The 17,264-nt window shown below is 44.8% G+C and overlaps 1 protein-coding gene across 8 annotated transcripts in view; it reads left to right on the top strand.

The window, feature by feature from the left end:
- PTPRT (protein tyrosine phosphatase receptor type T) overlaps nucleotides 1-14,499 on the top strand; it is a 277,331-nt gene extending 262,832 nt beyond the window's left edge. For all 8 annotated transcript variants that reach the window (XM_057428931.1, XM_057428926.1, XM_057428924.1 and 5 more), the window contains 6 exons: nucleotides 1,750-1,923; nucleotides 4,843-4,974; nucleotides 8,724-8,849; nucleotides 10,378-10,541; nucleotides 11,311-11,446; nucleotides 12,250-14,499. In XM_057428931.1, the coding sequence (XP_057284914.1) occupies nucleotides 1,750-1,923; nucleotides 4,843-4,974; nucleotides 8,724-8,849; nucleotides 10,378-10,541; nucleotides 11,311-11,446; nucleotides 12,250-12,303 (786 nt within the window). In that variant the 3' untranslated portion in view covers nucleotides 12,304-14,499. The remainder of the gene's footprint in view (nucleotides 1-1,749; nucleotides 1,924-4,842; nucleotides 4,975-8,723; nucleotides 8,850-10,377; nucleotides 10,542-11,310; nucleotides 11,447-12,249) is intronic.
- Nucleotides 14,500-17,264: the final 2,765 nt, after the last annotated feature.

The raw sequence follows: 17,264 nt of genomic DNA, 5'->3' as shown, positions 1-17,264 counted from the left end.
ATCTATAAAAGTGTTTCTGGTTCTGGACGCTTGGCCTGATGGAAGCAAAGCCCAACCACATCTCATGTGTCATCCTATTAAGAAGAAAGGCACCGTTTGCTGGGCTTACTTTGTTATGATAGGAGATGAGATTTGTCACCTGTGTGTTTGTTTGTTTGAGATACCATGGGCTGGACGCTCCTGGGGGAAGGAAATACTCCACTGTACTTTGATAAGAGGTTCGGTCCTTGTCTAGTTGTAGAATCTGTTTGTACGGATTTTGGCTCAGGTCATTCTTCAGCCCAAATTGTCTGGATTTAATGCAAGAGATAGTATCTTTTACTACAGTCTTTATGAACCAGTTGATCTAACTATAGATCTGTTGGTGCAATTTGTATTATTTAGGTCCCACTGGCCCTTGGGTAAGGCTCGATGCATTTCTCATGCACTACATGTTGTCTGAACATGGCAAAGCTCATTCTGGAGAGGTTTTGTAAGCTGAATAAATACTAAAACAAGGGAGCGAGGAGAAGGGCATAAAATAGACACAAGTAAATCATTGAGTCATCTATTTATGTGCACTGGCAGAGATCTGAGATTTCGTGTTGCTTCCCCAGCCAGATTATCTGCTTTCAATCTCTAGACTAAACGACTTCAGTGCAGAATCTGCCTAATTTAGAGCAACTAGGTTGTTGCAGCTTTAAACTTTGACACATGCATTTATCTTGGGTTGTTTGACCCATTTGTAACCTCTCCTTGGCAGAACTCAAGCTCTAGGTAAGAATTTTTGAACCCTAAATATTTCGGGTTCCTCTGATGGCTGCAGAGGTGTTCACTCTTATGACTGCTTGGGCTTTGCTCAGGTTGAGGACACATAACAAGTGAAACTGGAATGACATCAGATAGCCACTGACATACGACAACTTAAGCAGCAGTGTTGAGATGCATCCACTTTTATTCCCTGTATTTGATCCCTGCTCACCAACCTGGACTGGTTGGTCACAAAAGAAAATTAGATACAAAGAAATACATTTTATCAAGTTATGGGAAAGACAGATAATGGTAAAAGACTGACAGCAAGACCCCAGAGATAAGTTATAACTATGCAAGTGAAGCATTCTGTGTGCCACTCCAAAAGGAAAGTAGCAATGTAAATAATACCAGAAACAAAGAGACTTTCCTGTTAAAAAAAACCAACATTTTCTCTGGGTTTTTATATGAGTTGTTACGATAAATCAGTAATTAACCTGAGGAATCACGGGAGGATCTGAACCCAGTCTGACCTGCTGGGTGAGCCTGGTCAGTACTCAGGGTACTTCTGCCCAGGATCCACATGAAGAGGGAGAAGGATGTGTGCTTCCACCCTAGGTATAGTAGAAGCACGAGGATGTTTCACACCATGACGGGGTCAAAGCTGAAGCTTGTACCGGTGACAGCTGTTCCCAACCTCTAGGAAAGAACAGAAATGTTACCTAACTGCTGTGGGGTTTTAGAGCTGGAAGTTGTTGGAAGGTGTATATAGTGCCCTCAGTTGTTGCTGGAGCTTATGGACTTTGGAAGAGCACCTCAGGACAATGTGCAGAATGCAGTGTATTATAACAGCAAGCTCCTCAGTGCTCATTCTTTTCATTCTCTGGGATCCCACAGATCTGCTAGTCCATAGTGCCTTTACAATACATGTGCTGTGCAGATGGCATTCCTCTTGGAAGTTAAGCCCAAGACACTCAGCCCGCTTCTGTCTTTCCTTCCCTTCTCCCCTCTCCTGCACAGACTCTCAATATCGTGACACCGCGTGTGCGGCCAGAGGACTGCAGCATCGGCCTCCTGCCCAGGAACCACGACAAGAACCGCTGCATGGATGTGCTGCCCTTGGACCGGTGCCTGCCTTTCCTCATCTCCGTGGATGGAGAATCCAGTAACTACATCAATGCTGCACTCATGGATGTAAGCAGCACTGCACTGTACCCACTGATCCTACTCTGCATTGAGTTTATTCATTCTCAGGATACTTTTCTGGGAGAAAGGGATCCAAAGCAAAACACTTTCTTACATGTGGTTTCTGGGTCCGACCTCTCCAAACTGGAGAGCCTGGAGGAGATTCTGGGGGATATCTTATTATGGCCTTTCAGTTCTTAAAAGGGGACTATGAGAAAGATGGGGAGAGACTTTTCGGTAGGGCCTGTTGAAACAGGGTGAGGGGTGATGGGTTTAAACTGAAAGAGGGAGATTCAGGCTGGATGTGAGGACGAGATTTTGTGCTATGAGAGTGGTAAAACACTGGCACAGGTTGCCCAGAGAGGTGGTGGATGCCCCATCCCTGCAGCCATTCCAGGCCAGGCTGGATGTGGTTCTGGGCACTCTGATCTAGTTGAAGATGTCCCTGCTTATTGCAGGGGGCTAGACTTGATGAGCTTGGAAAGTTCCCTCCAACACAAACAGGTCTGTGGTGCTGTGAGACTGGACAAAGGGGCATGGCTTTTCTCTCCTTCACAGAAAGGTGTTCCCTAGACTAGTTCTGCCTCACACTGGTGGATAATTACTGACAAGAAGTTTACGAGAAGTCTGAGGTGGTGTCTTCCCATACGTTGGTTGTTGTACAAGTTGGAAGAGAAATGTTTGCCAGATCAGCAATTTGAGAAGCATCATTTGTAGTATGGAGCACAAGATTTGTATATGCAGTTAGAATATGGGATTGCATGGATCAGATGTGCAGGATACTTTTAAGGCCTAAGGACATGAGTTAAGCTGATTTGGATCTGTCTGAAGGCATTTTCCCTTGCTTAGTTTACAGGCTGGAGTCCAATAGCACAGGCCATTTGTGTAGGGTGAATTATGTTAATAGTTTCTTCTGCTGCGGTACCTGACTGCCTTTGGACAAAGATGTCTTTAAAGCCAGTAATTGTTGGAGTATGTGTAAATAGAATGAAGGGTGAAACATCTGCAGTGAAGCATTTTGTCCCTAACAGTGTTGAGGTCAGTCTTGTTTAATTCTGTCTTTGGCAAACAGTAGTACTGCTGCATTGAAGAGGTCAAGTCAAATGGTGATGGAATTAATTTCTGATTGTTTCAGAAAGATTGTGATGTTTTCATGGCCAGTATGCCTAAGGAACCTTTTTGGTTTTCCTTCAGAGTGGGTTTCGTGCTTTGGCAAATCTGCAGAAGCACAATCTCTTCTTCTGTGATTTCTTAGGGACTGGGAATGTGTTTGCACATTTCAGCCCTGTTACCTCAAATCACTTTGCTAATACTTGTGTCATTCCCCACGAACTTCCTGTGAATTTCTATGAAGGAATTTTTCACTTGTCATTGAAATTCACCTTCTGAGCTGGTCTCTGGCTCTGGTTTTTCTTTGCCATAGATGGATCAGCAGCTTTAAAAAATATAATAATCAGAGGGGAACAACCAAAATCCCACATTTTCGTAGGCTGTTGAGGACAGACCTTGGAAATCCTTTGTCTTTCCCAGTAGCTTCATGACTGCATTCTTGTGCTGAGCCTGGACTCTTGTAAGAGATCATCGAGCCCATATTGCCTTGAGCTATCATTAGTTCTTTCACTGTGTGCAGACAGGCACATGCTGGGGAACACTTGACAACACAGTCCCAGTGATGATTTTATTTACAGATTTGTGGTAGACTCATAGAATCAGTGAGGTTGGAAAAGCCCTTTAAGATCATCAAGCCAACCATTCCCAGCACTGCCAAGGGCACCACTAACCCACAGCACTGAGGGCATCATCTACACAGTGTGTGAACACTTCCAGGGATGGTGACTCCAGCACTGCCCAGGGCAGCATCTTTATTTCTTCTTTGTAAACTTCTCTCCCACCCTTATCTGCCTTGCAGCTCACTCTGTATATATCATGAAAGCTGTGATGGAAGGAAGTGCTAGAGCAGGAAGGGGTGATGGTACACGTAGGATGGGTTAGAGCCTGGGTTTGGAAGCACGAATTGTCCCAGGAAGACAGTCTTGCAGGCTCCTCTGGACTGTGTTTACCAAAATTCGCCCTTAGACACAGAACACCATTTGTACCCTCTCTCAGGGGTGAAGCACTCAGCATGGGTCCTAGCCTCAAACTGGGCTGTTGACTGCACAGCATTAAAAACCAGCCTCTTCTGCCTCAGAAATATTGTGCCTTATGATTCAAGTCAGCTTCACAGGCGGACAGCACCAAGTACTGAGCAGTTTGTAGGCTCACTTAGGCTGCCATTGTTGGAAAGCAGTAACCTTCCATCTCCAAGCGCCTCACAAGCATCCTTTGACAGAGCCCCACAGAGGTTGGTAGCACAGTTCTTGCCCTCCGTAGTTAGGGAGGCTGAGGTCAGAGAGCTTTTCTCAGGTGAAAGAATAACACCAGACATTAAATGCCATTGCTGCAGACTCTGAATATTGCCCCACCAGCTCTTAAAGGATGGCTGGGATCCAGATGTGCCACCTCTGTAGCACTACATCGCCAGGGAGCCATAGCAGACAGGGGGGCTAATCCCTTCTGTAGCTACTAGTGTTCATCGCAGCAAAAAAGGATAACATTTGCTTCCAGCTGTTTTCTTCCCATTTATTAATATTTCTGATAGTAGTAGTAATAGTAGAATTAGTATTATTTGCTGAGTCTCAAAATATAAATAATTGATTTGGGTAATCTCTGCTCTTGTGACACTTCCTTAATGAAATGCCTTCATTGGGAGCAAAAGAATCCCATTATGAAAGGTTCATTCACTGCAGAGCGATAACAAGGAGAAGGATATGTGATTTGTATAATCTGGTTAAATGGCTCCGTTGCCTTGCCACAGCCTCCCGGGTGCAATAGTCATTGGGAAAAAAGGTTGATTGAATTTCTTTTTAACTAATCTCACTCTTTTGTTAGAGCCACAAGCAACCTGCTGCCTTTATTGTCACCCAACACCCTTTGCCCAACACCGTAGCAGACTTCTGGAGGCTGGTGTTTGATTATAACTGCTCCTCTGTGGTGATGCTGAACGAGATGGATGCAGCACAGGTAAGTGGCTTTTCATCATTCCTGTCATGTAACTTTCTTCTCAAATCCAGATGGTCTTAAGAGTGTTTCTGCTGCCATATTCTTGTGCCCCTTCCCCCCTTCCCAGCCCAATAAATAAATGAAGGGTAACTGGAAAGTAATAGGTAATATATTGGGCTATAATGAACAGTAAGTATGGACTTACATATGGATACTTGGCTCCTTCCAAGGCAGCTAATTCTTGCTGCAGTAGACAGGGATACCTGAATACATTGTGCTTGTGGGCCCGTATTTTCCTCCCAACACTGCTTTCATCCCTTTCATATTTGTATCTGTCTTTGGTTCAGGAAAGTTTTCCCTAGCCCTGCCCAGTGTGCTTCATGCTTGATGTTCACATGGAATTTCCAGAAGAATGAAACCAAAAGGGATGCTGACCTCATTTGAAAGATCTTCTCCCTGAGTTTTCCAATGCAGTTCAGTAACAGTGAGAGTGTGGTTTGCACAGGTTCCGGAGCAGCACGTTCTGCTCTGTATTTTTCTCTCTAGTGTCATGTGTAAGTTGTTTCTTGGCTACTGAACACACCATTATTGAGCTTGCCAGGGCAGGAGCTGTTGCAGCTCCTCCTGTAGCAGCATTTCCAGCCACCTTGCTCATGAGTGGCAGAACAGCTTTCAAAAAGGCATAATCATACAATTTGTGTGAAGAGTACATTTGGCATGGCTGATTCACTCATTACAGCACTTGTGCAACGAGAGGAACCCTCAAGTAACTGGTGCTTCATGGATTCATTTTGCATTTGTTTCTGTATTCAAAATCTTACCACGCTTGAAGGCAGCAAGTTTATTGGTCTCTTTTTTTTTTGATGGTAATGGAGAAACCAGTCACCCCATTCATTGAGGGCATCTCTTTCAGGGTGAAGGAGATGGGATTTCATTTCCAGGTACAGTGAGAGCTCTGCTCAGAAGTGTGCTCCCTTGCTGACCCATGGAGTCCCACCACTGAGCTGTAATGAAGGTCCTGTGCACTTGCTGCCTCCTGTCCTGTTCAGCCTGCCTGATCCTGTATCTTGGCATTGAATCCACAGGCAAATTTAATCTTTTCCTTTTCTTTCCTGACACTTAAAAGAAAAATACAGAGTATTTTTTTCTGGAAATGACACACTTTCTCACACTTTGTATACTTGGAAAGCAAACCTGTCAGCTCCAGCCAGTGCTATTCTTGAGACTCTCTTTCTGCACAAGATTTCACCTGCTTTGATTTTTCCCTAGCAAAGTTTTGCTACTATGAGGTAATCTGTAGGCACAGAAAAGAGGATTTGGCAATGCACAAAGTCACTTTGGTGGTTACTCAAGCATAGTGTCACCTAGCTTGAGTGTGCAACCCTTAAGATCAAGTCCAACCATAAACTTAATGCTGCCAAGTCCACCACTAGACCATATCCCTAAGGGCCATATCGACAGGTCATTTAAATACCTCCAGGGATGGTGACTCCAGCACTGCCCTGGGCAGCCTGTTCCAATGCCTGAGCACCCTCTGGAGAAGGAATTGTTCCTCAGCTCCACCTAAACCTGCCCTGGTGCAGCTTGAGGCCGTTTCCTCTTGTCCCATCCCTTGTTTCTTGGGAGCAGAGCCCAGCCCCTCCTGGCTCCATCTTCCTGTCAGGCAGGTGTAGGGAGCGATAAGGACCCCCCAAGCCTTCTCTTCTCCACACTGAACCCCCCAGTTCCCTCAGCTGTTCCCCATCACACTTGTGCTCCAGCTCCATTCCCTTCTCTGGCCCCGCTCCAGCACCTCAATATCTCTCTGGCAGTGAGGGGCTCATAGCTGAACACAGGATTCGAGGTGTGGCCTCACCAGTGAGTGCCCAGTGCAGGGGCACAACCACTGCCCTGGCCCTGCTGCTGCACTGGTGCTGGTACAGGCCAGGATGCTGGTGGTTCCTGGCTGCCTGGGCACAAGCTGCTCATGTTCAGCTCTGTCAGTGAGCACCCCCAGGTCCTTTCCCATGAGCAGTTTCCAGTCACTCTGCCGCAAGCCTGGAGCATTGCAGGGGGTTGTTGTGGCCCAGGTGCAGGACACAGCACTTTACTTTGTTGAACCGCACACCGTTGGCCACAGCCATGAATCCAGTCTGTCCAGATCCCTCTGCAGAGCCTCCTGCCCTTCTGCAGATCAGCAGCTCAGCTGTGAAAGTGATGTGCTTGCACTGTCATTGCGTGACCATGTTGTAATTATCTAGTTGTTCATCACTGTGCTGTACCCTAAGCACTACCAAACTGTTGGTGTACAGTTATTTGCAGGTACTGTATTTGTGTGCAGGGTGTGTTAGTCCTTTCTGTTAGTGGAACACAAATACAGAAATTGCTTATATAAAAGCTGTGCCTGAACTATAGAGAGGACAATAGTTAAAATAAACAGGTAAGAGAACCTTTAATACATTATGGAGAGAAAAGGTGCAACTAAAACCATGTGGAGGTCAGAAAAGATGACAGACAATTTTAAGCAGTGTATATCCATATGCATTTGGGTGATGGCCATTCACAGACCTGGTCTATGAAAAGCAGATTCTCAAGATGAAGGAAAGGTTTAATCTTATTCTTCTTTCCAATGCACCTTGAGGTTGTTCCTAAAGCATCAGCTCAGCTCAGATCTCCTTGGCTATTGGGCAGGTGCTTTGACAGGAGATGTGTGGGCTGCTTGGAAGTCTGAATGAAGAGTAAAACCTTCAAAGGAGGACTTGCTTAGGTGGTCTTGGCTGGCTTGCTTAATCTTGAAACACTCACAAAGGCAAAGATGCATAGGACTGCATGAATATCCCACCCAATTTCAATCCCATATGATCAAAGGAATAAAAGGGATACAGAATTACTGCAGCACCATGCACACTTGACACACCTGACACACTTGATGTTAATACTGGCAATGACTGAGCTTGAAATGCATGAGATCAAGTTCAAATGAGCATCTGGGGGTTTCAAAACTTCTAAAAAATTACACTTGAAAATAGGAAGAAAACCCAGAAAGAAATAAAATTCAGCAGAAACTGCTAATGAGACCTCCACAAAATATTTTCTCACCATGATCTACTTCAGATGGAGTTGAAATACCTGGATTGTAGTTTGTATGGGCAGGATTTTTTCTGTACTTTCAGTAATATCTGCATAAGAAAAGACTCCTGAGCTGCTTCACAGACTGCAGAGATTGCAGGGCTCACCTGCAATCAGAGTTGCTCTCATTGCTTTCAGAGGAAACTCACCCTCCCTCCCCTGCTCACTGATAGAGCCCAAAAGCTAAAAGGTTCATCTTACATTAAAAGAGCAGTTCCACTTTGCTTGAATTAAGATGAACTTTCTTGGTGCAGGCACTGCTTCCTCATTCACACCAAACCTCTGCTTCCCACCAAATTTAGCTACATACACTAATCTTTTATGTTCATTTTGAATCTATACCCCTACGGAAGCTTCATTTGTCAGCCACTTTTTCTGCACCTTCAGAGCCCAGAATTCAGTCAGCTACAAATTGTGTCCATACAGAGAAAGAGAAGGGGGGAAAAGTCAAGCTTTTAAAAGAGATTTCTTATTTTCTTCACATCCATGATATAAAAAAGCTTGTACTGAGGTAAAAGGAGGACTTCTCTGAGCAAATACATGTAATACAAGATGGGTTATGGAATTTGAGCTGGTTATAAATTCAGTGGGAAAGAAGACTGAACACGCATCTCCCTGTTAGTAGTTAAGGTGCTTTCTGTTTCTTCTGGCTTTTTTTCCAGCTCTGCATGCAGTACTGGCCAGAGAAGACTTCCTGTTGTTATGGCCCCATTCAAGTAGAGTTTGTTTCAGCAGACATTGATGAAGATATCATCAATCGGATATTCCGGATCTGCAACATGGCCAGGGTAAGAGCAGTGAGATACCAGCTTCCCTTCTCTCAAAAGTCTATTTTGGCACAAGGAATAGGCAGAACCAAGACTTGTGGTTTAGAGATGCTGAATCCCTCACCTAGGAACAAAATTCCACTGCAGAATTTAGTAGCTACTTCTTTTAATTAACATTTAATTGCATCAGTCTGTGTTGGTAAAAGATTCTTGGCTGAAAGTAGAGAGTGGATGATATGAGCTGAAAATCTGTATTTAAATGTAAAGCATTTTTGTGTCTGTATTTGAGATAAATTAATCACTCTGTAGCCAATATAAAACCATTGGTATCATAGGAAATAAAACTGGGATGGTGTCAGCAGCTCTCCCATCTGTCAGCTGCTGTGCAATGTCTCTGAAGACAGGTCCATTGTTTACTGGCTAGACTGGGATTCCCCATGGCCCAGTTTTCCTATAAACAAGCAACTGCCATTTCTGTAACTAATTCTGTCTCTGTATTCCTCAGCCCCAGGACAACTGAAACGATAGAAACAAAGTTTATCTGCGCACTGGACCCTGACAGCACAACTTCAGAGCTGCAGGGAAGACTTCCAGGAGAGGATTTTTCTCTCCTTAGTTGTTTCCCAGATTGATTATGTCTCCTTTCTAGTTTTTTCTAATCAGAAATGGAAACAGGCTCCCCAGATCACTTTTCCATGCTGTTTTACACATCAGTCTCTGACTGCATGATCAGAGCCTGAGCAGCAATTCAGTCATGGCATTGCAGAGTGAACCTTGTGGTCCAACTACACAATTGATGTATCAGATATTTACCTTCTGTATCCCACGCCAGCTGCCTCAGAACCAGTCTTGAAATCATACAGCTGATAAGACCAAGGCTCTGGGTCTCTCAGGACGGAGCTGGCTCCTGACTGCGTGGCTGGCAGGGTGGATGTTGGGAACTCACAATTCTCTGCACCCATCTTAGTTAGACACCAGTGGCCACTGCTAAAATCTTTGTGAGGATCCTTTCCTGCCATGGCCCCCAGAGATTTTTCTGAGGGCCGCCTTTGCCGTGTTCTTACGGCACAATGAATCTGCAGCACAGGCAACCAGGAAAGAGAGATTTGATCTATTTGATCTACTCGTACGGTTTTATGAGACTTTATTCTCTCCTGGGAGCAACAAAGGATCCTGTGCACCTGCTTTCTGCCTGGCTGTGTAATATCTGAGATCATCTTTGTTATTCAGATTACTGAAAAGTCCTTGTTTCCCCACTGTATCAGGTATCCAGAGTGCAGGATGTTAATCATAGAATCACAGACTGGTTTGGGGTGGAAGGGACCTTAAAACTCAACAGTTCTACCCCCTGCCATGGGCAGGGACACCTTCCACTAGAGCAGCTTGCTCCAAGCCCCATCCAACCTGGCCTTGAACACTGCCAGGGATGGGGATTAACACTGATGATAAGAGATCCAGAAGGGAAGATGTAACCAGTGCCCCCTGCTTTACCCTATCTCTGTGTTCTGCAACATCCCATCTCACATCTTGAAAACACTCTTTGTTTCAGCCGCAGGATGGGTACCGCATAGTTCAGCATCTGCAGTACATTGGCTGGCCAGCATACAGGGACACCCCTCCTTCCAAACGCTCCCTCCTCAAGGTGGTCAGAAGGTTGGAGAAGTGGCAAGAACAGTACGATGGGAGAGATGGACGGACTGTTGTCCACTGCCTGTAAGTAGGACTGGAGAATGTCTGTAAGCTCATGAAATGCTGTCTGAAGAGCACTGATGATGGATCTGGAAATCTGGTGGCTTGCCAGGCTTCAGCTGAGGAAAATAAAGTTAATTATGTTTGTAATGAACTTCAAGTTGAATATTGTGCTACTTCATAGCATCCTGGCCTCGAGATTTTATGACTCAGGAGTAGCTGAAAAAGCTCTGCTAACTTTCTGCTGTATAGGTAGGTCTCATAGGTGGAGCCCAGATGCAATCAATGCAGTGCTGCCACGTGTTCCAGTGTGACCACAGAGCAGTGAGGAGCAGCACTGCAGTCCCTGGGACTTCCCTGTCCACCACTGCCAGGAATGAGCTTAGCTCTTCCACCCATCTACTGCGCTGCAGGTCTCCACTTTCACAAACCCTTGAATGTTCTTCACCTATCCTTATATTACAGACCTTCCTTAGCATATATGGTGTGAGAGCTGCAGTGCAAGTAGTGCTCTCCTCCATTCCCTCAGTCTTCATAGAATCCCAGACTGGTTGCGCTTGGAAGGGATCTTAAAGCTCATCCAGTTCCCACCCCTGCCACGGGCAGGGACCCCTTCCACTAGAGCAGCTTGCTCCAAGCCCCTGTGTCCAACCTGCCCTTGAACACTGCCAGGGATGGGACAGTCACAGCTTCTCTGAGTAACCTGTACCTGTGTCTCACCACCCTCACAGGGACTCGCTCAAGCAGGTCCATGTCCTGTCTTCACCTCTTGCCTCTTTTCTTGTGCTCCCAGGAATGGTGGGGGACGCAGCGGCACTTTCTGTGCCATCTGCAGCGTGTGTGAAATGATTCAACAGCAGAATATCATTGATGTGTTCCACATAGTGAAAACGCTACGGAATAACAAATCCAACATGGTGGAGTCATTGGTAAGCTTTTTTAACCTGTGCCTTACCCATCCAGCATATGCAGGGAGGCTTCAGGATAGGTTAAAGAACCACAGAATCCCAGAGTGGTTTAGGCTGGAAGGGACCTTAAAGCTCATCCAGTTCCAACCCCCTGCCACCTTCCACTAGACTAGGTTGCTCCAAGCCCTGTCCAACATGGCTTAGATCAGTATGAATCAAAATGAATCTGAACATGGATCCATCAGAGTTAAAATCAGTCCTATTTTAGTATGTGCAATGAATCCTCTGGTCCTGCTGCTTCCCTGAACAATGTCTGCCATGCCCAACTGCTTCCAGGAGGTTAAACTCCAAGTCGCCATCACCGTGGCTTTGGGGAGTGTGGGGATTTCTCTTCCTGTGCCTGCATACAGCCTGACACTTAATGCTGTGACATGCCTTGAAGCCAGGAAGGGAGAACAGACCGAGCCCCAGGCCTTGATCCCTGCAACCAAAGAGATAAAACTGTCCTGATTTGAACCATCCCAACTGATCACACTGAATTCTTTCCTCAGAATCAATGTGTGCAATGAGTGCTTGAAGCAAACAATGAATAGTCCATACTTTGGCTGTTGCTATGAGTGTTTTGTCTCTATGACTGTTTTTCTCTTCCACTGGTGATACCATCCCTTAGTAGTGCTTGCTCAGGATCGCGTGGAAAGGCAATTACTGTTTGCCTGGTGCTGCCAAATGGTGTAGAAAAGAAGGCATTTTTGGCAGCTTGCAAAATGAGGCTCTGAAGAATTTGCCCGTATCCTAATGCTGGTGATTTCTATTCTCTCTTTCAGGAACAGTATAGATTTGTATACGAGGTTGCACTGGAATACTTGAGTTCCTTTTAGCGCAGTGGAGGCATGGGAGCCTCTGGAATGCCAGACCCCAATCTCTGGCCAATGCTTCTCCCTTCTCCCACACTGGAAGGCAGTGACAAGCGTGGGAAGGAAAACCTCTCCTTCCCGGAGCAAGAGACTGAGACTGCACAGACCTGTCTGGATGGAGGAGCCGATGCCTGTGTCTGCAGCTGCCTGCTTTCCCTCAAACATCTCCTGCTTCATGAATAACCTCCTGTAAAAATCAGCAACACGGGAAACAGGCTCAAGACTGGACTTCCAATCCCCTCTGACTTCTTCTCTCCTCTTTGGGATTGTATTTTTGCTCTCCTTGCTGCAGAGTGGGGAAGGAATGAAACCCTGAGGAAATTCTCTTTTCAATGTCTCCTTTTTAATTTATAATTTTGTTCTCAAATCCTAGCCTCTAAGTTTTTAATTCCATGCAGCAGTCATTTGGGACAAATGAGATAGCCATAGGGGACATCGGAAATGGTTCATTACCATTTGTCTGCCTTCCCTGTTTATTTGTTTTTCCAAATGAAAAGGCCAACACAAGAGAAAAAAAAACCCAACCAGCCAACATTGGAATTCTCTTCTCATGTGTAGCTCCTTTTAGCATGAAAACAGATGGTGGACATGAGAAGCTGTTCATGGATTCACTGCCTTGGCTTCTACCCAGATGTTTCCTCCCAGTTTCTGCTAGGCTCCCAAGGCTGTGCATGAACCAGTTCCAGCTCTGGTCTGCGTTCCTTTCAGTGCTGGTGAAGCAATACCAGGAATGAGTTTCCCACGCACTTGAACCTTAAGGTTAAATATTTGCATCAAACAAATTGCATTTGTCTTGCAATTGGTAACTTTGTTACCACGTTTTTCAAGTATTTGCTGGGGTGCAGTGTGTTTGACGAACAGGGTATACAGTAGGTATTATTGATCATATACTATGTATTGCTATTTCTTATTTATAACTTGTATTGCTGTACAATACAAACTCGGGACCCCTAGTCACGACAGGACCCTGCTGAACTAGGCACTGTGCAAACAGAGGACAAAGAAGGTTCCTGCTCAGGAGCTTCTGAAGATAAGTCTTAAAATTGGGCTTGCTCAAGATTTCCTCACTATTTCCAAACTGTTGTACAATCAGATGCAGTTGAGTGATTTATTCAGACCTCCTTAAAAACAGTAACCCATCCAAGGTGCAGGAAAGGTGATGTACATACAGAGAAACCTATTCTGGCATGTGCTAAGGAGGGGTTAAACCAGCAACTCCCCTTCTCAAACGAATCAGCTTTTGTTTTATTCTGCAGAAATGCCTGTGCAAATCTCCTCCTTTGAAACAAACACCAGATGTGTTCTGCCATGTTCTGGATCTCACTCTGACTTCTCAGCAGCTAAGAAATTGCTTTTCTGAGGGGGGATGTTGCAGTAGTTAATCACTGAGATCTGCAGGGTAATCTTGGAGAAAAAATAATTGAATGAACAAGGCCTTACAATATTCAGTATTTCAATTTAGCCATTTATATATCTTGAGGGTGCAGGGATATGAGGCTGCTCTGTGTGTAAATTAGATTCTGGGAGATGAAGGTTTCTTCAGATACAGACTTGCTCAAAGATAGACTGAAGAGTTGAAGGAAACTCCACTTTCTTACCTCTCTCAGGTAAATACCTGGAGACTGTGCTGGGAGCTCTGTCATGTCAGTGCCTGGTACAGAGCATGCCAGGAGTTCCAAACAGGTTACTAATTCTGTATGTAAATTCAAAAGGCACCTCTGCTTCGTGGTCATTATTGTATCAATAGTCATGCCTTTACCTTGACAACGAAGGATGAAAATCTGATAAAAACAACTCTCAACTCATACAACATACCAGTATCTAACCAAATAGTTATCATCAATACCAGGACCTGCAACAGGCGAAGGAAGGATGCTTGGAACAGCAATAATCCTCCTCCAGAGTGAAGAGGAGGGGCTTCTTAGGATGCTGAAGCACCTAGCTCATATTCTTTTCGAGGAGCTTTGGATTCTTAAGAATAATGAAGGTTTTAAATGAGGTAGAACCAGATTCTTCCTGATGTAGCCACTATGCCCTAAAGTATCAGTGAGAAACCCTTCACAGGTGCCTCTGCTCTGCTTCTGTTTGGTCCTTTCTGTTGTCTGCATGAAATCATTAATCATAGAATCACAGACTGGTTTGTGTTGGAAGGGACCTTCCAGCTCCAACCCCTTCCACGGGCAGGGACACCTTCCACTAGAGCAGCTTGCTCCAAGCCCCTGTGTCCAACCTGGCCTTGAACACTGCCAGGGATGGGGAAATCCCCTTTAGTTCCTATTGGGGCTGTAGATGGATGTCTGGCATCTCATGAAACAAACTACTGGTTGTAATTGTTTTTTTGGTTGTTTTTTCCTTTTGCCTCTAAGAAACACAAACAATTCTGTAGAAGAAAAGAAAATGGAAAGCAAAGCAAAACTATGAGTTAAAAATGAGAAGGAAGATGTGTTTGTGTTCTGCTTACACGTGACTGGCTGCAACAGTGTAGGTCAGGAGCTGGGAGCCATTAGCAAAGAGAGAATCTGGATCCCAGAAAGGGCTTTTCCAACAACTGCCCAGGTAGGAAGAAGCTACAAGTCAGTGAAGTTTTTGTGCCTTCACTAACTCCAGAAGGCCAGAGGGAGTCATTCCCTGTGGATACTATGGAAATGGTCATTAGTAGTTAGCATAGAAACTAGCATAGTGATAGGGCCTCCTCATGAGTTACTGAAAGCACTGAGGGGAACAGCCAGGATAAAAGGACTAGACAGGTAGAAGAAATGGCAATAGGATTGAGATGTGAAGTGTGGGAGGTAAATCAAGGCTTAACAGTAGCATGAAGGAAAGTGAATTAAAAAGCCAGAAGGAAGCTCATAGGAGAGATGTGTGTGTGGAGAGCAGGAGTTGCTGGATGAGCAGAGCAGCACAGAACTTGCAGTGGAGTTATTTAAGGTTTTGAGGTAGGTTTGAATGTGCTTGACTGAAGGGCCAAGTCCTGTCTCATCTGACCCACAGCAGCACACCATGTGCTTTTAGCCCTCTGCAAATGCCAAGTGATGGTAGCATACACTGCAGGGAGAGAGATTAAGCTAAATTTTACCTTTAATTTGCAAGGAACAAGTTTAATGCTGGTTACCACAGCCTGTTAGTCACAGCTTATGATGTGGTGGTAACTGTGCTGTGTGTCTCAACCTTCTTCTAATGCCCACCATACAATCCCTGGGAAAGATGCTCAGCACACTACGGATGGTGTTGCTGTTATATCATCATGCTTTTGGGGACTGACCAGCTCCACTCTGTGTTAGCTCAGGGACCTTTATGCTGTTTCTTACTGGAAGATGCATGTATGCTGAACGGAAATTAATGATGAAGGGAATTGTGTGGCAAGAGAAGAGAAGCTCATTTAAATAACCTTATTACCTTGAGCTTGTTTAAACCCTAGAGAAAAGTCTGTAGCAAAATAGGTGACATGTTGGAGCAAGATTATGGGTGATGGGTTTGTTTATGCTAGGAAAGGGAGAAAATATGAGATGAGCTGAAGGAGCTTTCTCACTGCTGAAAGGTTTAATAGTCAAGTTGAGCTTTCCCACCTGAGCATCCCCTGCTGTGGTAGAAAGCAATAATGTACAGTAGAAAAGGTGAATTCCTCCATGTCTGAAGTTTAGGCTGATAAGATGTAACATTGACAGTGTTTGAATGGACATAATGACAAGAAACTTAGTCCCATTCAGACATCCTGCAGGAGTGAGGGAGCACTATTTATTGATAGCATAGCATTGGTCTAGTGTTTAATCTGAATTACAAGGGACTAGAAATAGGTAAAGAAGGATGGTTCAGGGGTCACTGACTCAGGGTGTAACTAACATCTCAAATTGTTAAGGGATATAACCAAAGCAGTGAATTCCAGAGCTATCTAGGCTGGCTGCTGGAGAAGGAAGAGAGTTGTCTGCAGGGGAAAGATAGAGCAAACCCCCTAAAAGGTGCAGTAGGTCTTAACAGTCTGTTCTTTTTGTAGTTCTCTGTGTGTGTTTGGTGGTGGTTTGTAGGTGGGGTTTTTAATCACGATCTCTGCAGGAGCTGTGTCCTTGCTCTTCTTTTTGTTTTGCCTTCTTCAAATTACCTGTAAGGAAAAAAGACTTTCGACCTCCTGTAAATAAACTGGAGGGACTTGTTTATTAACTGAAAGAAAAGAGAAGATGCAGGGGAGCACAGTGTACGTCTGAAGGAACTGAATCAGGACCTCTGGTAGCAAGCAAGCAAATGGGAATTTGGTGGTTTTATTTATGGCTGCAGTTTGAAATAATTGGTATTCTGTGATCAGGGCAGTCAGCAGGAGGCCTTTCAGTCTGTGGTTTAAATTCTTCAGCAGGGTTGCACAGAATTATCATAGAAATCATGAAGTGAGATCTGCCTTTGCCAGTCTCTGGTGGTTACTGTAATTTAGTCACATTTTAGCCATTGATGTGATTTAAAGTTGTCCATTTTGGTCAGTAGTTTCCAACCTTTTATTCTGGATCTGAAAAAAACTCCCTGTAAAAAGAAAGCCCAGTGGCAATATAGACCCCACAGTAGTAGGTGTAAGCATGCAGATGGTAGACCTGCTTTTCCATTTACTTTTCACAGGCCCTTTAGAAGTAGTTTGTGGGATTTCCCTTGGGAATCTCAAGCCAGGGATTGCTGGTCACTGCTCTTGATGAGCTGTAGAGTCAGAGAAAGGAGGTGATTCAGAAAGCAGTTAAACCAGTTGCCATCAGGAAGAGAAGGAGAAGAAACCTCCTTTGGGAGAAATAAACATTGGAGAAGGCAGATTAACTGGAGTCCTGAAACAGGTGGAAACTTGCACTTTGTTCTGTCTCTCCTGCTTGCACAGCTACTCTTGTTTCTTACTATTCTGAGTTCATGCCGAGATCATAAACACCAGGTAATGCTGCATTCCATGCTGTGGAGCT

Source organism: Pezoporus wallicus, unplaced genomic scaffold, assembly GCF_028554395.1.
Source record: "Pezoporus wallicus isolate ANWC-B61680 ecotype Strahan unplaced genomic scaffold, APGP_CSIRO_Pwel_v1 contig_8088, whole genome shotgun sequence".
NCBI classification, from domain to species: Eukaryota; Metazoa; Chordata; class Aves; order Psittaciformes; family Psittacidae; genus Pezoporus; species Pezoporus wallicus.
This window is presented reverse-complemented; position numbering and strand designations above follow the sequence as displayed.